The sequence below is a fragment of the Echiichthys vipera genome (assembly GCF_963691815.1).
Source record: "Echiichthys vipera genome assembly, chromosome: 3".
NCBI lineage: Eukaryota > Metazoa > Chordata > Actinopteri > Perciformes > Trachinidae > Echiichthys > Echiichthys vipera.
The window spans coordinates 4,046,883-4,072,058 of NC_139828.1; the positions used below are offsets into that span (position 1 = coordinate 4,046,883).

At 44.6% G+C, this 25,176-nt stretch overlaps 1 protein-coding gene across 1 annotated transcript in view; it reads right to left on the reverse strand.

Annotated features, from left to right (window-relative positions):
* Positions 1–25,176, reverse strand: part of exoc2 (exocyst complex component 2) — a 56,389-nt gene that overhangs the window by 12,115 nt on the left and 19,098 nt on the right. Inside the window, exons 5-13 of the mRNA XM_083911225.1 lie at positions 22,076–22,189; positions 20,057–20,181; positions 12,859–12,939; positions 10,931–11,076; positions 8,996–9,077; positions 8,798–8,900; positions 6,753–6,871; positions 1,414–1,527; positions 916–1,040 (exon numbers count right to left, since the gene is read on the reverse strand). Coding sequence (XP_083767351.1) covers positions 916–1,040; positions 1,414–1,527; positions 6,753–6,871; positions 8,798–8,900; positions 8,996–9,077; positions 10,931–11,076; positions 12,859–12,939; positions 20,057–20,181; positions 22,076–22,189 — 1,009 coding nt within the window. The remainder of the gene's footprint in view (positions 1–915; positions 1,041–1,413; positions 1,528–6,752; positions 6,872–8,797; positions 8,901–8,995; positions 9,078–10,930; positions 11,077–12,858; positions 12,940–20,056; positions 20,182–22,075; positions 22,190–25,176) is intronic.

The following is a 25,176-nucleotide window of genomic DNA, read 5'->3' on the forward strand; positions in this document are numbered from 1 at the left end:
TATGAAAAATATATTTGTGTTAAAGCATACCGTAAAGAACCATAGAGTCCTAAATATTATGCTTTGATGTTGAAGTTATTGCGCTTTTGTAAGACCATGTTACATTTCCAGGAACCACAACACAATGTTTTGTTGGAAATAACAGAAAAGTGTCGTTTAAAAAGGGAAAAACCCTCAAATAAAATAGTGGCTGCAGGTCTGTAATGTAAAGCTGCAGTGAAACAAGATTTAATCCTCTTCAGGTTTGTCAAAACATCAGGTTTTTTTAGCCCATAAAGTTAAAAGAGCAAATCCACTCAAATTATTTAATATATTATCTCCATTTTCTTTCATGGGTGATATCTTTGTTCACAGTGTGTCTGGGGACTATCCAGAGTGAGATGGACGTTTCTGGAACGACGCGTTACTGCGGATTTTAAAAGATACTCTGAGCTCTACAAATTAAGAATCACCTCCATTGTTTCAGGGCGGAGGAAGAAAATCTCAGAGAAGGAAATCAAACTATCTGAACCTGGGGTGCACCGAGGGTAAAACTCTGGGATGACACCGATACGGTCTGCTTGTCGTTGGTATTTCTTTTTTTTTTTATTGTTACTTAAACTTTACAGCCTTTCGTTACACTGTCTTTGAATGAGGACACATTCAATCGAACAAAAACCCTTTAAAACAACATTCAGGCTGTGTAAAGTTAATGAAACACAGCAGATAAACATCAGTGAGAGTTATCTTATTTAAAGATTGGCCGATTGCGGTCAACAACGCAAATATCGTCAGTTGTTCGCCCCATAAATCGTTGCATCCCTAACCTGAATGTTTGAATACCATGAAATGTTTTTGTGATCAGGGTGAACCCATCAGTTGTGCCGTGTGTTGTAAACAGTGTATTTTTACTCTTGTCACTGTAGAAGTGTTTACCTCACTGAAAAGACTTCCATTAACGTACGAGATCCAAAGCTTCCAGAAGTTGGGCAGCTGACCGATCACCACATCCGACAGCTTCTCCACAAACTGCACCTGCTGCGGGGTCTCAAAGCGCCAGGCTGGAACAAAAAAGACACATACTCATCTAAACTGTGCTGGGAGGTGATTTGAGGGGGTGGGGGGTGGGGGGGCTTAAACAAGGATGAACTAGAAAGCACTTGACCTGAAAATGAAAATGTCTGCTTCTGTAATTCAAAGAATCTAATCATCGTTAGCTTCCAGGCACAGCAGCGCCGGTTGTTTGCACTTCTACTGTCTGACGTGAGGAGACACACTGCAGTTCCTCTATGCATGCCTCTTCTAACTGTGATTCCCCTAAGCACCGCGCAGTGTTACACACACACACAAACAAACAAAAGCCCACTCATAATGCGCCTCAGAAAGGGAAGCCCCTCCAAATCCCCGAGTGTGTGGCTGAGTTATGATGCTCACTGCTGGGTCGTGGTGTTCGCAGGCTGCCCCCTCTCTTCAGAGACGCGGTATGGCCGAGCCTGCCGAGGGCCGACGGGCGGGTATCCCCCTCTGGATCCAGAGCTCCGACACCAACTGGGAGAAATAACGAGAGGAGGAGAGGGGGGGTGAGAAATGAACTCGGAGGGAGAAAAAACACCTCACATACTTCAGATATCAAATAAGCCATTTTCATAATTCCACATTCCTCAATAAGCTCAGCGGGCTTTCACACCAAACAATCACCCCGCGCCCCTCTCGGCCTTTCTTTATTTGTGTTCTGATCCGTCTCTGCCGTGGTCCACAGCTGAGAGAATGTACCCTTGTTTCCAGGGTGAGGAAACAGAGCTGCGAGCTTTGGGAGCGTTGGGGTGAAGTGGGTTTACATCGGCCACGCTGGGCTCAGTTAAGTCTGATCCGCAAGCAAGCGCCAGAGCTCCACTAGATGGCAACGGGGAGCTTTGCAGCAGCGAAGTAATGAGAAAGTCCTTCTGCGCACACACACACATACACACACACACACACACACACACACACACCTCGTCTAGTGAGATAACTTAAGTGCAAAGAACTTATGGGACAATTTAAGGATAACAGTATAAAGTTGACAGGACTGAAAGTGAAACACCGCAGTGCTGAGGGGATCAAACTTACTACAATGAAAATGAAACCTTAGAGACGAGTTCGTGCAATGCTGCAATACGCCCACGTGTAGTTTGTCTAAACGGAGGGAGACGGACGGCCACATTTCCAAAACATGTGTCTGACACACACGGAGAAAAGTGTACCGGTGAGTCACAGGCTCAACGCAGTGTAAGCAATGTGTTGAGAAATCCCCGAGCAAAGGAGCGAATGCGGTCGAGTCGGCCGTGTACACAACGCAGCCATCCAGTCTAAAGAAAGAAGAAAGAAAGAAAGTAAGGAAATTCTCGATTGAGTCAGATTATCTGGAAACACAGAAAGCTCTCTCACGTCCCACACCGCACTGACACATGGCCCATATGGAGCTGTGCAGTCTGTCCCTGTGATGTTTTCCTCTCTTTTTACAGGGATGAGAGCTGCTGTTGATCCAGGTGTCGGCTGAACCCCCCCCCCCCCCCCCCCCCCCGCGTCCTCAGAACGCACAGTGTGTGTGAGAGACAGTTTAGGCGTAAGCGCGCGTGTGTGCAGGGCCGCTTTAAGCGTTCAAACTACAAATGATGTCGCTGCGTCCAGAAGTCGGAAGGTTTAAATATAGGAAGCGTTGTGTGTGTGTGTGTGTGTGTTGCGTGTTGAAGACGCAGAGACGATGTTTCTCTGCTCACTTCCTCAACAGGTCTGACGCTTCCCCGCAGGTCGGATGAGTTCCTGTTCCCCGAGGGGTCACTGACCTAGACCCCACACACACACACACACACACACACACACACACACACACACACACACACACACACACACACACACACACACACACACACACACACACACACACACACACACACACACACACACACACACACACACACACACACACACACACACACACACACACACACACACACACACACACACACACACACACACACACACACACACACACACACAACTGCTTTCTCTCTAAATGCACACACACACTCTTTGCTGACTCCTGTTTAAATGTAGATTATTCCCCACAGTACAGAATATATAAGACTGTGGATGCATGTGATTTTTCTTGTATTGTTCTGTCCCTAATGTTGATGTCCTTGTTTTGTTTGTTGTGTAATTTGGTGACGTATGCTGTAACATTTTTCCGTAATCCTTGTGTGCCTTTATGTAACTTTTGAGTGCTTTTCTATAATTTCCGTGTGTGCCCTTGTTGTTTTGAATCAAACTGTAATCAAGGCGTCCTTGGAAAGGAGCTTCAATCAACCGTCAGCTGAGGAGATGTGTCTGGTAACCGAAGAGACGGAAAATTGGGATAAAATGAACTCACGGATCCATCCGACGCATTGAGAAAACAACAGGAAACACTGCCAGCTTTGGCCCTGGACACGGTGTTTTTACATTTTGATTTTCAGCTTAATTGTGATTTTTGATTTCCAGCATCTTTTTCAGATTAAAAAGATAAACAGAGAATAAAGAATACAAATAAACTGATAAGTTCCTGGATTTCCGTATAGAAATGAACACACCCCCTGCACTCATACTCATGCAAACACTTGATAAACATGATAATTGTAGTGTAATAATTAACACGTTTCCTATAGAGTGGTGCTGACTGAGTCTGAAATCACAACCGTATGTTTTCCCAGTCGAATGCACGAACACTGAAGTCCCTCTAATTGTTCACTGACAAACCTATTTTCCTACGGACAAAGTTTCCCGCTAATTGTATTGACGTTGGCAGAAGACGCGTTGTTCGGGAAATAAGAATACTGCAGCTTATAATTGAATGGGGCAGAGTCGGATTGCAGCACCGGGGCACGATGGGAGTGTTTAGACATACGGGAGCAACTTGCGGCGCTTTGCTTCCTCGCAAGAAAACTGGAACTCTGGAGGTTTTTGTTTCAACGGAGATGGATGGGTCTATTTCACATTTATGGCAATTTATGAGGGTAATTAATGGAATCATAGCTCCACCAGAACGGCCTCTGACCTCATATTCTGGACTCGGAAACACGGGAGACAGAGAAAATGACATCGGTTAGTGCAGACTTGGCTGATCCATCGCAGAGGAGTAATCCCTGCCACGTGTGAAGCTGACAATAGCTTATAAGATGGAGCAGAAATGCACTGAGCTGGTAAATGTGATACAAGGAGGAAGAGGAGGTACCGGTAAGGGGGGGGGGGGTCTGGCTATTTGAGAGGAAGGGTGAGGGAGGGGGAGGAAGAGTGGGGTTGGGGGAAAGTGGTGGATGTGGTTTTATGATGGTGGCTGTTCAGAGGGGCTGCCTGGGTGGAGGGACGTTTCAAGAGGCGCGGGTTTCGTACACGGGTGAGAGGTAAGCAGCGAAGACCGGGGATGGTAAACAGCTACCAGGTGTGTGTGTGTGTGTGCTGGGGGGGAAAGAGGTGGGGATAGAGTCTCTCTGTAAAAGTGTGACAGCAGAGGGGACAGGAGACAGCTGGCTGCGGCAAACGACAAGAGAAGAAATGAACCCTGTGCTAAAACTCTGTTTGTAGCTACGCTTTTTATTTTTTGTTTAAAGATTCTTTTTTTGGCAGTTTTCAAAGCCTTTTTATTATAAAGGTCAGGCAGAAAATGGGGGAGGGGGGCGCAGCATGCAGCAAAGGTCCGCGGGTCGGGGTGGAACCCGCAGCTGCTGCCTCGAGCGACTGCTCTAACCACTGCGCCAACGGCTGCCCCTTGTGTGTGTGCCTTTGACATTATGTAGACACTTTTTCCTCAAATAACAGCATTGGTCAACTGTTTGAAAGAAACACTCGGGTCACGACGGGCCTTTCTGTGTCATTGGAAGTGTTATAATCAAAATTACGTTTCCAAAATACTTATAAGAAACCGTGTTTGTCGCCACATAAGTGAGCGCGCTCTGTATTAGAGATGCTCCGATATCGCCCCCCCCCCCCCCCCCCAATGAGAGTGTGTTAAAAACAACAACATATAAATTATTATTTTCTAACATCTGTTAAATACCAACCCTGTACCGATGTGATATGAATGCTGCCGTTCACAGAAAATCAATGTCATAGAACGATCTTTGTGTCTAGTTTGAGAATCAGTCATAACAGAAGAAGAACAACAATTTTTTGGAGGGTTCAATCCCACGGTACACACTCACCGATACCGTTTATACCATTTACAAACACCATGTTTAGGTTATTTTCGGCATTAGATCAAATCCAAAGACCCTGCTCTGTGCTCGAGCGCGTCGTTGGTGACATGATACACACTCACGGTTATGCATTATTTCACTGACAGACGACTATTGGTGAAGAAAGTACCAACGTGCCAGCAGAAGGGAGGGAAGGAGAGGATCGCAAACATGGTTAACAATACAGGTCTGCCAAAATTTGGTTTTGCAGATGTTTTGATGAGAAAAACGGTACGTAAACAGGATTGTTTATTTATGTGAAACCTCCACAGGGTAACATTTGTAACGACCTACATTTACAGGTTGTGCCGATAATGAGCGTCCTCTCTCTGTGTTTTTCATAACACTGCAGAAAATTCTTAGCGAGGGGAGTCGGGGTAGAGTTACAGATCGCAAGACCTCGACAGCGATGACCGCAACTCGTGTCCTCTCCAGCTGGAAACAGTCACGTTTGGTTTCTTTTAAATATAAAGGTTCTCTAACCTTAAACCAAGTAGCTCTAGTTGCCTCGACTTCACCATAGATGTGGCAGCAGATCGGTAAACACCCGTGAGTCTTGTTTAGAGAAGTCATTCTGGAAGACAAATGACTTGTCGTGTGTTTAAGGTATGACGACTTGTTGTGCACAGTAATATTGTTTGGATATAATGTTTGTCTTGAATCACTTAAAATGTATTTCAAATGTCTTCGAATGGTGTATTTAAGTCAATAACTATAAATGTGCAATTTTTGGAAACAAGCAATGGTCAGAATAGTCGGGTTTGTTTTTGATTTGCATGCAATTTCAGATCCACTCCCTGCCACATGTTGCTCTGCAGAGGAATGCGTGTGCGGACTGAAAAGGGGCCATCCCTGACATGATCATCAAGACGATATTTAACTGTGGAGAGGCAGGGAACACACAAACCCCCAGATCCATCAAGCCTGAGCCCCGGAAACCACTGTTACCCTTAGCATTAGACATGTTTATGTTCCAGCTGCACTATGTGAAGCAGCCACCCACTCACAATGTATTTGTATGGGTGCCTTTGTGTGAGCGTAGGAGTGTAGGAGTGTGTGTGTGTGTGTGTGTGTGTGAGTTGCCGTATCGCTGTTCTTCCTGAGCGGACGGTTTCACGTTCACATTTTTCTGCTGGCTGATTTAACAGAGGAACAGCTTAATTGGGGTTAATTGTTTCAATCCATCTGTGAAGCTGTGTGTGAGCGAGAAAGAGGGTTTTTATGTGTGCGTGTGCAGTAACATGTCAAGCTCTGAAACCCAAATCCAAAGCCAATGCTCCCTCACTTTCATCTTATTCATACATTCATGGAAAAATAAACATGCGGGCTTCGAGCTGAGCAGGGGAGGGTGGTGACAGAGAGGGGAATGCAAGCGGAGAGCTGGTACGACGGAGAGGCAGCTGGACTTTTCTCCCCCTCCCCTGCTACCTTCAGTCTCACCAGCCGTTTGATGGAAAAGCCTAAACAGGGGCTTTTCGCTTCATGTGTTAAAGCGAGTCATCTCAGACGTGTGTGTGAGTCAGTCACCTCTCTGGCCACTGATGAACTCATCTCGGCAGTTCTGCATCAGCTGCAGGATCCACTTGTGCTGAGCGTAGATGCACTGCCACGCGGGATCGCCGGGAGCGTGCAGGTCGGACAGGTACCTGTACGTGCAGGAACACACAGGTGTGAAACATTTACATTCAAAGAAGACGAAAAAACTCCTCTGGTGAGGTGCTGGCTTGCAGGCAGGGATGTCATGACTATTGTCAGAGGAAATATCACGGTTTCATGATGATTAACCAGGGAATGTATTAGTCAACACCATGGAAGGCAACAGAGAGAAAAGAATTCGTCCTGCACATAAAACATGTCCGCCTACTTCATATTGAAAATAGAGGGTTCTGCACGTACGCATAGACCTGGAGTTACATTCATGTAATTACCACACATGCATCACAAGATTCAGACAGTCAACAGAAACACGTTGTGTAGAGTTAAAGCTGTTTGGTCCAGCTTGGTAATGTCACATTCACCAGTTCAGTGTTTTTCATTGATTGGAGCATAAACGGGTGGATGATTATCTCGAGGATGTTGGAGCCTTTTCAAAGTGTTTGACCCTTTGCGGTCACTTTGAGACGCCAAGCTTTCCAAACTGGATATGCATCTTCTGCAACAACTCCCTGCTCATTTTGTAGATATCCAAAATGTTCTCACTCTGCCGATTTAAGGCGGATTTAAAGCTTATGGTTATGAAACCACAGTTTAAGTGGGCTCCTTCCTTTGGGATTGACTTTGGTAATCCACTTGAATGGACTTTACTATGAGAGGAGCTGGTACAGGGGCCAGTAGGTAAGTCTTTAAAACACTCTTTTAATAAACTCTGGCTTCACTAAACTACGTTGTTGCTGCTTTGTTGTGTGTGTAGGGACTCTTCTCATGCTGCTGCAGAGGTTTGCTGTTATTTTCAGCAGCATTAGTGGTTAAAAAAGACCTTTGAATGCCTTCACCGTACTGCCCTGAGCTAATCAGTGTTAGCCACATCTGGCCGTTAGCAACTACCCGGAATATCTCTGTTATTAGTTGTTACACGGAAAAAATTGTCCCGATGGCCGAAAAAGACCCTGGGATGATTTAACGCCGGAAACACACTTTAAGGCTAAATCGGTTAATCCCAACATCCCTGCTTACAGGAACAGCAGACATCAGAGGAGGGAGGAGAGAACAAAACACTAATCAAACTTAAATTAACTCTGTCCCTCGTATCCATCCATCTCCCAGGAGTGTATTTCCTAGGCATCCCTCAAGTTACCTGTGGGTTGTCTGGTGACTCAGTCTCTGAGCTGTGGCTTGGCTCCCTCTACTGTCATCCTCTGAACCAACTGCTCATTTGTTTCTCATTTGGTGGCATCTTTCAAAAGATTGAGCAAGACCCACAGGCACAAACACACAGACACACAGACACACACACAGCTCCCACCATCCACGGCAAGAGTAAACAGGAGCTGAGTGGGCGTTCAGAGCCGTGCATAATGCAGCAGGATGAAAGCTGTTGCCGTGTGGTCGAGCACTGGTCTCTGTGATCCTGACAGGTCGGTCTTAACAATAATAAATCGGGAGAGACCACAAGTATGAACGGGCAGAGGGATAGAGAGGGAAAAAAGAGGGATAAAAGGCAGGGGAGAGGGAAAAATAGAAACAAACGAGAGAACGGGACAACAGAAAGAAGAGAGGATTAGTGAACACTCAGAAGAAAGTGAGACGCAGACGGAGGAGAGTGGATGGAGGGTGGAACGATAGATGACAGACAGGCGTCAAAGAAAGAAAAAGGAGTGTAATGAAGCGGTACGAGAGACACATCATGACATTATATTTCATGTTTGCGGACGGTTCGAAGTGTGTAGAGAGTGCAACGCGGGTCAAACGTGAGAACACTGACGATGAGAGAGACACTGAGATGTAGATGATGAACCTGTTACGTAAAAACAAATCAGACAGAATGTATAAACACCCTCAACATGCCGACCGGGACGAATTACAGACAGATGGTGCGATATAGTCATCGGCGGATTATAATAATGCAAATAGACCTGATGTATCTCTTCTGGTCGTGCAGCGTCGACGGGGTCTGTAGCAGTTTCTCCAGTAAGAGACTCCTCAGGGCTCCAATCCTGGTCTCGACCTCAGCGTACACTACAGCAGGGTAACAAGAGAACCACTGTATCCGGAAGAGCGGGAATATTTGAAATATTTAATTTAATTTAATTTAAAGCCCAAAATGTGTTTACCTTTTTTGAAAACAGGGACTTCGGTATTTCCAAAGAGAGATTTGGCTTTCTCATAGTCATTGATCACCACGTCGTAATCGCCCTGAGAGAAGAAAGATCGTGATTCAGAGCAGTGAGGCGGTCGAGAGGATGACTCCTCGTCCCCCTTGCTTTTATTTTAGTTCATGCTTTTTGTATAATGCTGACACCTTGTGAGGATGCCGTGCAAAACAATAAAAAGATTGTCACAAAATAATAACAATAATAATTATAATAATGCAGGGTGGCACGGTGGTCTGGTGGTTAGTACTGTCGCCTCACAGCAAGAGTTGGGGGCCCTTCTGTGTGGAGTTTGCGTGTTGTCCCCGTGTCTGCGCAGGTTTTCTCCGGGTTCTCCGGTTTCCTCCCACAGTCCAAAGACGTGCAGGTGTTCGGTTCATTGATGACTCTAAATCACCCGTAGGTGTGAATGGTTGTCTGTCTCTGTACGTCTCTATGTGTCCTGTGATAGACTGGCGTCCTGTCCAGGGTGGACCCCGCCTCACGCCTGATGTCAGCTGGGATCGACTCCAGCCCCCCCCACGACCCCGACAGGGACAAGCGGTTAAAGATGAATGAGTGATAATGATGCAGCCTAGGCAGTTTTTTAAAGTCATCAGTCGTGACAGGCACTGTGGATTTAAGCCTCTCTAGCTCCGCCCTCTGGAAGTCCGCCATCCAAACTGTACATTAAAACAAATATACAAACATTCTGGGGGCCGATGCATCGAATGGAAATACTGTATTAAAAATTACTTTGAAGTAAGAATTAAGAATCAGAAAGAGCAGCACAAGGATCACAATGTTGAATGCTCCTTTTCTTGTGGGAGTTCTCGAAGCAGCTTGAGACGATTAAGAGTTCAAACAGAGCTGATGTCGATGTAACAACATGTATTTGACTCAAAGTGGACTTGTTGGAGGTTTTAAGCTTTGTTTAATGTATCATGCGCCCTGCGAGTGAGTGGTTTCACAAGCTCTTTGTCTCACTGTCTTATTTAAGTGAGCTTACACATCATGTGGATATGGCAACAAAGTATTGAACTGATTCTTGAATCTGAATCGATTAAATATGATAAAAACTGTATCAAAGATATGTGCAACAAGCAGCAGATGCACAATAACTAGCTGTTATGTTGTGGATTGAATTACTGCTGTGAGGCTAGTTTTCATTCAAAAAGCCCAACAAAATGACGTTAAGTCAAGTTACACATGGCGCTGGACTTGAAAAGGCACGGGAAGCATCTCATGGGAGACGTTAGGTTTTATAATGATCGCTCAGCTGGATTTAATAATAATAACAACCGGTGATGTATATTAAGACACAGGACTTTTTCTGGGTTCCCGTATCTTTAGACGACAACGTCCTGGCATGAACTCAAGATTAGTTTCGTAAACGTAACAGACTCAAAAAGACCTATACCGTAAAACTGATATTTGGAGAGAGGTGAAGGCGTTCCCCTAATGACGAGTGATCAGATATCACATCACGTCATGGTCGTTGTGTCCTAGGGCAAGACACTTCACCCACCTTGCCTCGTGTGAATGTGTATGACTGCTGTATGTATGAGGAGGTGGTCGGAGGGGCCGTAGGCGCGGATTGGCTGCAACGCTTCAGTCAGTCTGCCCCAGGGCAGCTGTGACTACTGCGTAGTTTACCACCACCATGAACGTCTGTGTGAATGAATGGAACCTGGACTCTGTAAAGCGCCTTGAGCACTGAGAAAGACCCTATATAAATCAAAGCCATAATAATAATAATAATAATAATAATACACTGCACACGGCTCAAATGACGCCATTACAAGTTCACTGGAGTGGAGGCAGAGGGAGGCTGTATGTGTTCTGTACTGGGCACGTAATATTCATACGTGTGCTGGTGTTTCTATTGTTATTTTGTGCTATTCATGTGGACAGTACCTTTTGGATATTGCGTTCAATGTTGAGCGGCAGGTTGAAGAGAAACTTGAAGCGTTGCAGGACGTTGAGAGCGTTGCGTGTGGAGTCGGCTTTGTCCTTCCGCCCCAGGACCTCCTGGAAAAGAGTGTCTGCCGTATCACTCGCTCCTACGAGAAACACAGAGCAGGAGAAAAAGTGAGTGAGAGCGACTGAGGCAGGAACAAATGAGATCCTGGGATACTATGAAAATAAATGTTGATACCACATTTCCCTTTTAATGCAGGCCTCTGGTTTTCCTCCTGCTCTGTGTGCTATCTGACAGAGCGGAGGGCGAGCTGCTAAGGAGAAAGTGACGGCTATCTCTTAGTCAGAGAGCTCAGTGGGACCTTTGCGCGGCTAACTAGCTTCGTGGGTGGCCTCGGATGTGCCGTCAAATAGAAAAAAGAAAAATAGCTCTTCTAATCAAAACACCCTCCCCCCTGACAGAAAAAGAAAATCCCTGAAGGAAAAGCAGCATAGGACCCAACAGAGGAATATTTCCCATTTTTCACTCAGCAATCGGAGTTGTCATGAAGCTAACGGTCTTATTTTGTGATTGGCTGATCGCTGTTGTGTGTCTGACGCATGACTTTTTGGGGGTGAACGGTGGCCCGGGCCCACAAATCTGAGGCTGTGGGGATGAAAGCTACGTCCGGCTTGGAGGTTTATTTACTCTAGACTCCGGGAAAAAGGACCCGCTCATTGACCCTCCATTAGAGGAGTCACATTATCATGTATGAGATGAGAGGGTGGGAACACAGGATCTGCTGAGGGGAAGACCTACAAAGGCAACCGAACGCAGCGTACATGTGTTCAGTTAACGGAGGGCATATCAGTGTGTGATAAGCCAGGCAGCTTGGAGCATCAGACCGTTCCTTCTCATAATCACTTTGACCTTTTTGCTCTTGGAGTTTTATTTGGACATGTTAAGATCAACCCACTGTAAACAACCCAGACATGTCAAAGGTTGTTTTAATACATGCACCGTAGGATTTGAGCATTGGACTTAATTCTTGACTGCGATCAGTTTGTGTGACTAAATAATCTCAGCTCAAGGTTTACTTTGGCCGCACTCACACTGTCCATCCGTACCGTGCCCAAGCACGTTTCAGGGCTAAAGTCTAGTTCCTTTGACCAGTATGAGTGCAACCGTACCGCGTCTAGGAGCAGTCCGCTTTCAGGCCACGGCCCGTTTGGGAGAGGTGGGCTTTTGTAAAGCACGTTTGCACGTGTACGAGCACGAGGCCTACGGCGGTTCTGAGGTAATTTCCTGTGCGCCTGTTGGGACATAAAAAAAGAAGGAGGGACCATGCACGGACATTTAACAACAACAACAATGGCGGCGAAAGGTTCACGTTGGTGTGATGCGGAGGTGGAGTGTTTACTGCAGATTTGGTCGATGAAAAGATTCAAAAACAGTCGACAAGACGCACAAAAACTCTGAGGTCTACGGAAAGATCTGGAAACAAAGCCACGCATCGCCATGACGTCATCAATGCGTGTGACGTGTTACGCCGTGATGACGTATAGGCAGCAAGAAGCATTCGCACGAGGCCCAGGTAGTGCGAGTACAAACAGGCCTGGGCCGCGGGGGGAGAGGGACGGGGGGACAAGTACCCTAAAGCACGGGGCACGGTACTGATGTACAGTGTGAGAGCGCCCTTTACTGGCTGTCTTACTTACTAGTGTCTCTATTCACTGACTAGAGACGTATTGGGAGATCCAGGCCATTGATTCCTGACACCTATTATTATCTTTTAACAGAGATCAGGGGTTAAGATAATAATCAAAAGGGCCTTTATGTGCTAAGAGGATGTTTTTAGGGGAGGAAAAAATAACCTACATTTCTCAAACATAAGCTCTTTCCCTTGGCTTTGGACTCTGAATGAAAAGGAAGAAAAGACGCTCACTGTTGAGGATGTTTTCCAGTCGTTGGGTCATCGATCCCTCCACTCTCTCCGTTCCATCAGACTCCAGCCTCTGGTGGATCGCTGCAACACAAAACTCAGTATTAATTCACATTGTGGCCACAAAATAATAGTGAAACTCACTAGAAAAGAAATCAGAGCAATAATAAATGTTGAGGTGGGAACAAATGTGGAAAAGGAAGAGAAAAAAAAAAAGCGGAAACCAGTTGGAGTAGCCAACGTGCAGCCCTCTGAGACAGGAACATTTTCAATTTCAGGAACCGAAGGTAAAACAATAAACAGGCCCTACCCCAGTGATAGAGGGGAGATAACCTCGCCGGTTCTCCGCCCACAGATGCTGCTATTGAACCCCCCTCCCCCCCCTTTATGTCTGTTCCCACGCAGCAGACGACGTGCCCTTGTCCCAGCGCTGACTGTGCTGGATCAATTCACCTCACCGGAGCCATTAACAGCACAGTTTTGTGGTCTTGGGACATTTGGAGCCCTTTGACCCGGAGGTAATGTGAATCTAAAATGTTTTAACTCTCTGAAAAATAACATTTGGGAGAGCAGAGCTGGAGGTCTGGATGCCAAAAACGACTGTTGCTTAAAAGGGGGGGTCTCTGATGGCTTGTATCCATCACTTAGCATGAAGAGCTTTACGCGGGAGAGGGAATTTGAAAAGAGGGAATGAGGCGAGTAAACAGTGAGAGCAAAAGAGGTAGAGAGAGCGGTGTGGCTACCCCAGTGAATAAATAAATGGTGTGCAGTAGTGGGCAGCTGGGTGCTGAGAGCTGCAGTGTGGGTTTATTGACAGAGTGGAAGAGAGGTGGAGAAGGCTTAGGAGACCTTCTCATACATACTTGCGGAGCGATTCAAATATGCAACAGGCAGACATCTCAAGAATGAAGTTAAGAGACAGAAACATGAAAAAAAAGAGAGAGAAACAGTAGAACGATCCACTCGTTCCTGTTCCCTCCACTTCTCTGCCTTCCTTCTTCTCCCACCACTACAAATGCTCACTGTTAGCAGAGCTCGGAGACGGCGAGGGGAGCGGGAGGCAGAGTTAAGGGGGAGAGCTCTGTAAATAAATATGTGGGTCCATTCTGACAGACAGAAGCCTCAAGGCAGAGACCGAGGTATTCCTAAAGCACACTGTTCAAACATGCCATTGCCTAATCAGTTCGGACGTCTCTGGGCCCTTTCGTGGACCTCTCGCCGCTCGCCGACCGGCGGAAAATGCGGCCAGATGCAGGTTGGGACAAAGGCATGCAGACGTAGGAGTGTATATGGGAGAGAGCGCAGGATTGATAGAGCTGAACACTCAGGAAGACGAAGACGCACACACACAGACACTGCAGGTCTGCTTCGCGTCTCCACACTCCCCCCTTCGCCCTGCTGCCAGCTGCGTGTCCTCTGCATCTGTCACACACTGAGGGGCCGATGACGTCACAGCTAACCTAAACACCAGGTCAGAGTCCGGATAACACACGCAGCCGGGACCTGAGGAAGAGCTGCAGCTCCCACTTGACTTCCTGGAACCGTTGGGGGAAGAAAAAAAAATGAATAAGAATAAAAATACAGTGTGCCTGGATTCTAAAGCTGGAGATGTTTTGACTCCTGTCGGGGCTGGGGGCTCAGGGAATAGGCCCTGGGAATCTGGCATTTTTGGAACACGGTAGCCGCTCCGTTTCCTGCATCACTGGGAGACTTCCTGTTCACACAACAATGAAAAACCTCAAATTTCAACATTTGAGCAGAAACAACCCAGGACTCCCCGACAGACCGTCAGTCAGTCAATCAGCCGGGGCAGCTCCGTCCCAGATCAACGGCTCAAATTGTCACCGGGGCTCCGCTGCCAAATAGTGACTATGCCCAAAACAACAACACATAACATTTCTTTCACCAGTCTGTGGTGGTTCACATGAAGTGTACAGGGCCACTTGTTTCTTCTGCATTAGATTAGAATAATATAAAAATCAACCAAGACCACCTCAAAATACTATCCAACTTCCAAACGAGTACGATGACGTGATAGCCAGGACTCTTCAGAAATGACATAAACATGCTTGAGAGAAACATCATCATTAGATTGGACATACTCCGGCTTCTCTCCCTCGACTCGACCACCTGATAAAAGGTTAAAAAAAAGGAGTTTACATTCAGAGGATCTAGGTTGTGACTTCATGCACTCCGTCTGTCAGGCACAGTAGTTCGTCTACCACATTTAAAATACACATAGATCCTGATTTTAATATATTAGTACCACTTTGTTGTCATTAATGCTGCAGGTTGTCCACTATTCTTTACACCCTCTTTCATATCGCTGCTGTTGTCTTGTGGATTTTACAGGATAGGAGTAAATAAGCCATTTTTGGATAACTGATGGTGTGGATTATATTGCGTGAAATGGATCATTATGAACATGCACGCTAATGTTTATGTTAGTTGTGCTGCTTTGCTCCTTATAATGTTTAACCAAAAATAAATAAATTAATTCACTAAAATACGAATCGTGATTTTGACGTTAGAATATATCTTTAAGTGACTTCAAACTCTTCTTACTCGTCTCTTTCCTCTCACATTTGTCTCTAAATTATTGGTTTACTCAAGAGCTGTTACACAATAAGATATGGGCTTGATAAAAATAAATATTTGGGGTGGGTTAGGGGTAGGGCATCAAAATAAAATGTCCCTCCTGATACCAATAATGATACCTCTGCTGATACAGATTCTTGATCTGATACCATTAATTCTCTTTTCCCCTTTTTCTCTCGTATTTAAATTATTCATACCACCACCTCGATCTTTTCAGAATAAGAATCAGAATCAGAATCAGGTTTATTGCTAAGTATGTTGGACATACAGAGAATTTGACTCCGGCTTATGCTTTGCTCACAGTTTCCAAACATTTAACAGGACAAACCTAAACATAACAATAACAATAACATTTACATAACAATAACAGAACAATAATTTAAGATAAAAAATAGAGGTAATATTAAAAATAGGTTAACAAGTAAATATGAGAAATTTAAAATAGAAAGATAAAATAATTGTGCAAAGTAAAGTGACCAGGCTGTTATAAATATCTTTGTTATATTATTTTACAGTGATATACATAAGGTGCATAAGGTGCATTTGTCTTTGGCATGTGTGTGTGATGTGTCGGGTGGGGTCAATTGTTCAGCAGTTAGTTAGTTAGTTAGTTCATCTTTTCTATGTAAAGTAACACAAGGCCATGACTTATTGTGGTGCTATGAAGTCACTGTGCTTTAATACATACAGCAGAAACACTGAATTATACTGTATATCGATAAAGAAAGTGTATTTAATGTGGATCGGTCATTGGGTTGATAACAGAAATGGGATCCTTGTCACAGCTATTCGGACAGACACTTCTGAAAGAATGGGTGCTGATCTGGGTGCAGCTCCTTCCTTATACCGTACCAATTATTTGAGGGCATGCAACTTGATCATGCACTTTAAATACAGCCAGTCTTGTTTCTCCGTTTGCCAACAGCCGACATTAGCTAACTAACCACAACAGCGCTGTAATTGATTGAAAGATTTGTGGTTTGCAGATGCAAAAGTCTAAACTGTGTGCTTAAGCGGAGAGTTCATAGTTCATTACAAAGAGACATGGGATTTTGTTTTTTGCTATTTCTGTTGGAGATGGTTCGCTGTACTGGAGAGCAATTAAGAAGCAATTAGTGGGAACAAGGCGGAGGAGGCGGAGGGAGAGAAACCCCACGGATATTGAAGTCAGAGTCCTGCTGTTTGCTCTAAATATTTTCTATCCGCCTCATTTCTTTCCCCAGATTTGGCTTCTCCTCCTTGTTTCCACCTTGCCGGCAGCACTTGCGTTAAAAAAGTAACTCCAGACGTCCATTGAAGTCATCAATAAAAATCTCACATGCAAGCAGAAGTGAAAATAAACAGGAGAGGAGACCAAAATGTCCTGACGGTGATTGAGAGAGCTGGGACGCAGCAAATGTTCTGAACGAGGAGAACACACGAGCGCCTTGTTAATGTCTTTTCTTTTTTTTTTTCACAGCTAATTTCTCTGAGATTTTCACAGCTACATCTCAGGTGAGGGTTCATTTGGAGAGAGTAAGAACAACAGAGACCTGCCAAAGCCCTCTGAGAGACAAAGAAAGGATTCACAGTGGCTCAGACAGCTGTGCTAACCAGGCCTGGCAGTGAGCTGTTGCAGAGCTGTTGCAGAGCTGGCTGGCGGCTAGCAGCATGTCGGCTGGTATGTCGGTTTGGCTGACCGTACCTCGTATACAGAATATCTCCACTTGAGCTATCCATTCTGGGCTGCCACTTCATTTTTTCTAATGACCAAGAGCCAAATGTTGGCTGTAAAAGGATGTTGCAGTGCTGTAATGAGTCATGGAAGTTTAAAAATGAACTTTTAAAGTCATGTTGCTGGACTGAATATGAGACCCAGCTTTGAATCATGGGAGTTGTTTGATATTTGAGGATAATGTGAGTGCCTGCTGTAACAGAGGGAGTCTGTTCCTTTATGATAATGTTGTATTTTGTGTTGTTTAAAGCCCAATTGTGTGATGAGCTTTCATCGTTCATTTATACCGTATGTGTTAGAGTCTGGTTTAACCTGCCAGAGCGTCTAATGGCTCCTGTACGTAATGTTTAATTGTAACAAAAGAAAATTAACTCAGGACGAAGTGAAACTAAGTATAGAAAAGCTCAAACAGGACAGGCTGGAAAATATTCCCTCTTCCCAAAAAAGGCTGGTCATGAAGGAGCATCTGTTAGCCACACTTGAGAGCTGGACGGGCCTCACAGATGTGAGGGTTAAAGCAGGATTAATTGACCGCCGCCACACAACAATACAAAAGAATGCAGCTTCAGACCGCAAGGAGAGAAAGGGAGACGATGCCTGGATACGCGTGAGAGCATCACGACCAGATTATCAAAGTTTATAAAAACGCAGCGCAGCGACGAAAAGGACATTTCAAACACCGGACGCACATGCCACACACCCGCCGATGCACTTTCAACCCGCGTTGGACCGCGTTTGTCACTGTCCAGTATGCGGTGCAGTTCATACACTTCACTGATTAACCGGAGAATTACGCAGCAACTTTGGGCTTCATGATCAAAGAGAGTTTTTGAATCGCGTCCACACTTGGGTCCGTACTCGGACACGAGCGCCTGTGCAGCAAAGGTCGGCTCAGGCAGCACAAGCTGTTATTTTTGTTACGGTGTTAACAGACAGTTGCACATTCATCCATCCAGCAGACACAGAACAACGTTGATACTACAGAATAAAACCACTCGACTATTGTTTGTCATGGTTATTTTGCTTTAAATGATTTACTGTATTCATTCATCTTGTTCAACCTGGACAGGACGCCAGTCTATCACAGGACACATAGAGACGAACAGAGACAGACAACCATTCACACCTACGGGTGATTTAGAGTCATCCATGAACCGAACACCTGCACGTCTTTGGACTGTGGGAGGAAACCGGAGAACACGGAGAAAAGCCACGCAGACACGGGGACAACATGCAAACTCCACACAGAAGGGCCCCAGCCGGGATGCGAACCTGGTACCTTCTCGCTGTGAGGCGACAGTGCTATTCACTATACCACCTTGTAGCCCTGATTTACTGTATTTTTATATAAATTTGAAAACATATTTAAAACGTGTGAAACATGTTCTATCTGCCTACCTTGTTTAAAACTATAACGGTAACTTCCATTAAAACATATATATATCTATGTATATATACATTTTTTTTTGCTGAAACTGTCACTATACTGTTCCATGACATGCATAAAGTCGCTCCCTCTGTCTCTGTGAGAGAAAGTCTGTGGGCGGGGATTGGTTTCGGCTCGACTTGCTCACAAACTCTTAGTTTACAGCTAAACACTGCACTAAAATATGTTTCTGAAGACACTTTATGTGGGAAATAGGCAAAACTGATCAGCGCTGCCTAGTGTCAGAGCAGTCACTGACACTGCGTCAGAGGCTGCTCGGCTCTGAGTGGTTGTTTTTCTTTGGGCGCTGGGGGATCAGGCAGATGATCGGAGGGCACAGGGACAGAAGATGGAGATACTTTGTCACAGATTGTCTCATTGTGCTGGAAAGATATAGAAACAGATTCATATATATAATATAGGAAAATTTTTCAAAGAACGTTACTGACTTCAGCTTAAATCCAAAGTGGTCCTGATCCAAAAACAGCAAGTGGGACATTTTATAATCGTCTTATGTTCAAGCCGCTACAGTGAACCCCATCCTGTCACACGTGTTATAAAAAAATCATTATGACCTCTCGGCTCGCAGGTCACTTGAGTCCATCCATAGTGGATTGCTTCCTCCATCTGTAGGGACTGTACATTTCCCATTTGAGCGGTGGGCACACAGTAGGCACGCTCGGTCCGAACGTGAGAATGACTGCGCATTGTTCCCATTGGTCATATTGGGCCTGTTATCGGCACTATCAGTCCTAATACTCTGGCCTGCATTGTGTTGGGCTGCTCCGTTTATTTAGATTCAGCCACTAACAATGAAAACATTGCCTCTCTCCCGACCGGGGCACAAACACACGGAAAGCAATAATAATAATGATGGAGGCAGAAAAGTGTACGTATAAATAGTTAGGGGAAGTAACTGAGCGGCTATGGCGGGAGGAGAGGATAAACAGACAAAAGTATGAATGATGAAGCGAACAATTGAGTCAGAGTACCTGGCAGAGCGACAGCAGTCAGTCAGTCTCTGCTACCTTGAAATCGTTTTGGCATCTGGAGGTCCATGTGGCCAAGTGTGTGTGTGTGTGTGTTTGTGTTTGTGTGTCCACTTTCAGGCTCTAGGGAGGCTCGAGTGAGACTGTGTGTGACAGGTGAGAGCTGATCTCATTTTGATGAAGGTGAATTAGCCGTGTTGTGGTTGGCTGGTGCTAACTGTAGTACGGAGTGGAGGGCGTCCAAATGAGCCTCTTTAATCAAGCGCTGCTAAACCGCATGTGGAGGGGGGAAGGAAAACCCCAAAGACACGCACACTTGCACACTTGCACACTTGCACGTTTGCACACTTTCCAAAAAATCAAAAGCTCTCTTCTGAGCAGAGATGAAGAGTGATGATTTTGAAGTTTGTGTATTAATTCGGGGCCAGTTTGGTGCATTTCCATAGCACACAGAAATGTGTTAATCCCTCTCACCTGCCAGAGCGTCCTGGGCCTCGAAGAACGTACTGAGGCCTCCTTTCACGTAGGCCAGGCTCCCCTCATTCTTCTTAGTAGCCTGCTTTTTCAGATTATTGGCCGCGACCTTCAACTGCTCAAAACTGAGGAAACAAAAACAGAAAATGGTCAGGCCATTATATTAGGACGCCGATTGTGATTACTGTCATTAATTTCATCACATGTCCAGTTAATTGATTGTTTAGTCTGTAAAATGTCAAGATGACGTCTTCAAACGCTCCGGTTTCCAATGTTACGCAGCAGAGAAAAGCAGCAAATCATCATATTTAAAGAGCCAGAACCGAATTCATTTATCTCAGACACACAATCGGATTTTTTGGCCACTGTGAGGACGTGTGTCTGTGTGAGCGTCCTGAGTGAGGTTTCCTCTGCAGGAAGAAACAGTCACTCAGTGAGGTCCAAACAGAGGCCCCTGGTCATGCTGGATCCTGGGGTCTGGGTTACTGGAAGGCTAAGCAGGGGGGGAGAGGAAGCCAGGAGAGTCCAAAATAACTCTCCACTGCCCTGACATGACAGTCAACCGGGCTCAGGGCTTTTGGGTCAGCGGGCTGCCTCGTCTGCATACCTAACCGCTCTCTGAAGGAGCGAATGACCACGTGACAATTCAGCCAAGACACAATGATCTGCTCCATATAAAAAGTGTCATGAGATGAGCTGCGTTATGCTGTAATTTAGCGTTATAAAAATAAAAACCACTTGTCTTAAAACCAAGCAAAACAAATCATCTCTCGGACTTTGACTCTCTTTTTTTTAATGCAGGCACAGCCATCTCCCAATCTGTACTATAGGGCTGCAAACAGGGTGCAATAATTAGTGAAGGTCAGATTTTTACCATCTTTTTTGACTGGTAATTGAAGCACATAGCATTTGGCTAATAGATGGTGCTAATTTTGTGCCCTGGCTGCAACTACTGATTACTTTTACAACTGATGAATCGATTAATCCAGGGGTGGGCAATTGTGGTCATGGAGGGCCACTGTCCTGCATGTTTTAGGTTTCTCCCTACCCTAACACACCTGAGTCTAACAATAATCAAACTGTGACGAGCATCAGCTGCTTGATAACGAGCAAATCATTAGACTCAGGTGTGTTGGAGCAGAGAGAAACCTTAAACATGCAGCACAGGACCGGAATTGCCCACCCCTGGATTAATCCATTCATTATTGTCAAAAAAATAGTTTAAAAATATCAAAACTTCTCAGAGTGCAAGGTGATGTCTTCGGATGCCATCTGCCCAACAGTCCAAAACACACAAATATATACTGTCATAGAAGAGTGAAAGAAACAGAAAATATCCTTGAAATATTGCTTAAAAGATGAATCTATTTTCCAAACTGCTGCAGATTCATTTCCTGTCGATTGACTGATGGACTGATCGCGGTTCTGTTGGACTATAATCCTCTGTTGCTTGCTGAGGGTAAACAAGGTCATGTCTCTTTCGCAAAACATGTGCATTTTCCCTGCCACTGGTCTCCCCTGACAGCAAGGAGAGCCCAGCCAAGCCAAAGGGTGTTAAAAAGACCAAAATATGAGCCAACCTTTGATGGGTCAGGGAATTAAAACCCTGGAGACTTTGTCTGTCCCCTCCTTTATATCAGTAGTTATGAGGGATGGTCAACTTTAACCGTATTGTCCCTGAGAGGAAATTGGTCTTACAGTGAAACATAGAGTACACAGAAACATCAGCACACGGACTCAGGTACAAAAAATTAAATACATCCAAAGACAACAGGAACCTTAAAGCTATCCATCACTGAAAACCATCATCATCATCATCAGCCTCCCACTAGCTAACCGGAAAACTAACCATTAGTTAGGACATCATGAGCATTTGGTGGTCTGAGAAATAGAGGAATTATTTATCCCATTAGATCTGCCTTTTGGAAGTTTAAATATGAGGATGAAGAGGACACTATATTAGAAAATGCTCTCTTAAGACAGATGGTCGTATAGGAACGGGGATAACGGAGGACCTACCTGGAGCCTGTGTGGTTTTCTATGAGGTACCAGGTGGCAGAGAAGTTCTCACTGGTGAAGTCGCCGCTCATTCCTGGAAACGTCAGCTCCATGTCTTTCTGTGGGATTTTGCCTCTGAGAGAAAACACATGAACAAAGATGAAGAGAGAAGAAAGGCGGGAAAAAGAACAACTTAAAGGATAAAACACGGCAAGAAAAGAGACATTTATACTTATATAAATGACAAATTGTGAGTGAGAAGGATAATTGTGGGAAGTATGTTTTTATGTGATGTTAGGGTCGGTTTTCCCAGCAGGGGGCAGTGTGCTGCCAAAAAGTCCCCAGGCTGGGAGAGTTTGGCGTGGGAAGTGCAGTGTGTGACGCCTGGGTGCCCCTGGAGGACCCAGCACTCATTAGGGAAGCTTGATCTCTACTAATGACCCGTGGCCTACACAAACCAAACCCCCCCACCCTCACCACCACCCTCACCACCACCACCCACTCTGCAGTTACACACACATATGCAGAAAAAACAACACACAGTACAGTGTTAAGGTTTCAAGTCCGTGTACAAACACATACCCACTCATTCATGTACGTGACATAATGTTATTTCTGCAGAGTTGTCGCGATGGTTAAATGACGATATCACAACAGAGTCAAAGTGTAAAATCTGGGCACTGAATGTTATAACTCCAGGCAGAGATGTTGTAATGTGGTTTAAATGGGAAATTAAAGTGACACTAAAGTGTAGTTGGTGTATTTAAAGGAAATATAGGCCAACGCAAAATCCCACTGGTCTCATTGCTTTCAGTTTAGCTCTGGAGACATCAGAGTAAGATGGAGACTCAGGACAGTTGTGCAACTATTGTTCTCTGATCTTACATTTAATCAACACTGGAGTCCTTTTCTGTACCTTTAAATAGTGTGTTAAAATGGAAGTGAATGAGGTTGGCTGAAGCAACGGCCCTGCTTCCTAATATTATCCACTTGCCTCTGTAAGCTTCATCATTCAAGGATCTCAGGTGTTCATAGCTGTTCAGCAGATGTTGTACCGCATTATACTTTATAAAGCTCATATATTATCATTCACTGAACGCCCGAGGAAGTCCATTCTTCCTGTGGCCATCAAACTCTATAATTCATCTCCTCCCAGTCAGGTAAGGTCAGTGGAGACACTGTGTCCTGAGAAAATGTCACTTTATATCATCACTGCATCACTTTTTATCACATTATATCATTACTTTATATCATCACTGCATCACTTTATATCACTTTATATCACTTTATATCACTTTATATCATCACTGCATCACTTTATATCACTTTATATCACTTTATATCACTTTATATCACTTTATATCATCACTGCATCACTTTATATCATCACTGCATCACTTTATATCATCACTGCATCACTTTATAGCATCACTGCATCACTGTATTTAGTTGTACTGTAACTTAGTTCAGTCAGAAACGCAGCTACACTTTAACACTGTTATCACTTATCGCTCCTCATCACTTCTTTAGTTTGTACTTATTTTATTTAATCTGCTGCTAAACTGCACGCTGCGTATTGTTGTATATTGTATAAACCTGCATTTAACCACAATGTCTGTTGCACTCTGTTTGATTTATTTTACGTTAGCTTTATTTTGATTTGATTTATGTTTTTATGCTTATTGTTACTCTGATCCTTTCCCACCTTTGTGTTGAAACTGTTGCACAATCATTTCCCTCGGGATAAATAAATAAAGCTTCTTGAATCTTGAATTCAAGTATTACACCTCTGACCGGGACTATAGCAGCATGTATACCAAATGATGAGAAACCGATTCCTCGTGTTGTACGTCAGTGGGTCGCACTGTTAAAGCGTGTGGAATGTGTTTGCGAGAAAAGCCCTGAGTCATGTTTAAATCAGTTGTTCAGAAACATCTGTAGAGCTGAGTCATCACTTGGCAATCAACGACATAAACTCTGAAGATACTGCAGCTCGGTCTGCAACAAGCAAGGTATTGAACTCACTTGTAAAGGTCAGTATTACTCAGTTATACTGTTTATATTCATTAAAGTTCAGTGAGGGGGAAATCAAATCACACTACCTAACAGACCTTAGTGTGTGTCACCATTAGGTCTGGGTGATAGATATACAGTCTATCCCGATACACAGTGGGTCATTTCATATCTCCATAACGATATGTATCATGATATTGAATGTTCCCAGCATTTCAATAAATAAAAAGTCCACATGAAATAACAGAAACAACACGGTAAAGCCTTGTTCGCTCGTGTCTGAATTCAATATTTGACCAATGAAAAGTCAAAAATAAGTAGTGAGTTATTTTCTCATTTTGGGGCGGCAGTAGCTCAGTCCATAGGTGACTTGGCTGAGAACCGTAGGGTCGCTGGTTCAAGTCCCTGTGTGGACCATGTATGGAGCGTGGACTGGTGGCTGGAGAGGTGCCAGTTCATCTCCTGGGCACTGCCGAGGTGCTGTTGAGCAAGGTACAGAACCCCCAACTGCTCGGGGTGCCGGTCACTGGCAGCCCCCTCGCTCTGACATCTCTCCATTAGTTGCATGTATAGGTCCTGTCTGTGCGTGTGAGTATTTCGGGCCTGTGTGTGTGTGTAACATGATTAATAATAAGAGTGAAAAAATTAAATTTCCCCGTTGCGGGATAAATAAAGTAATTCTTCTTCATTACGAACTTTTGCTTAAAATGAACATTTTTCCAGCTGTACACTGTGTTTACATGCGTGCACACAGATAGTGTTACGTTAAAACAAAAACGCAATCCTGCAAACGATATTTCCCCCAAATTATTTCACATCAGATTTTCTGAGAAATCTGAGTTACTGCTGTGTGTGCTTTTTATTATCATGTGGAAATATTTAGTAACAACTGAGCTCTACGCACAGCGTCTACTTCTTGTGGTGCAACCTGTTTCAATCTAGTGGCTTTTGAATCTCCGCTTATTAACCACTTACATTATATCCAGGCCAAGTATGATGTTACAAACAGCTGGTGCGAACATCTTCAGCTGAATAACCATCCAGTGACGTCAACGCGCAAAGACGTGCACAGAGTGACGCTCTTTCACCAACAAACAGCTCCTCCGATA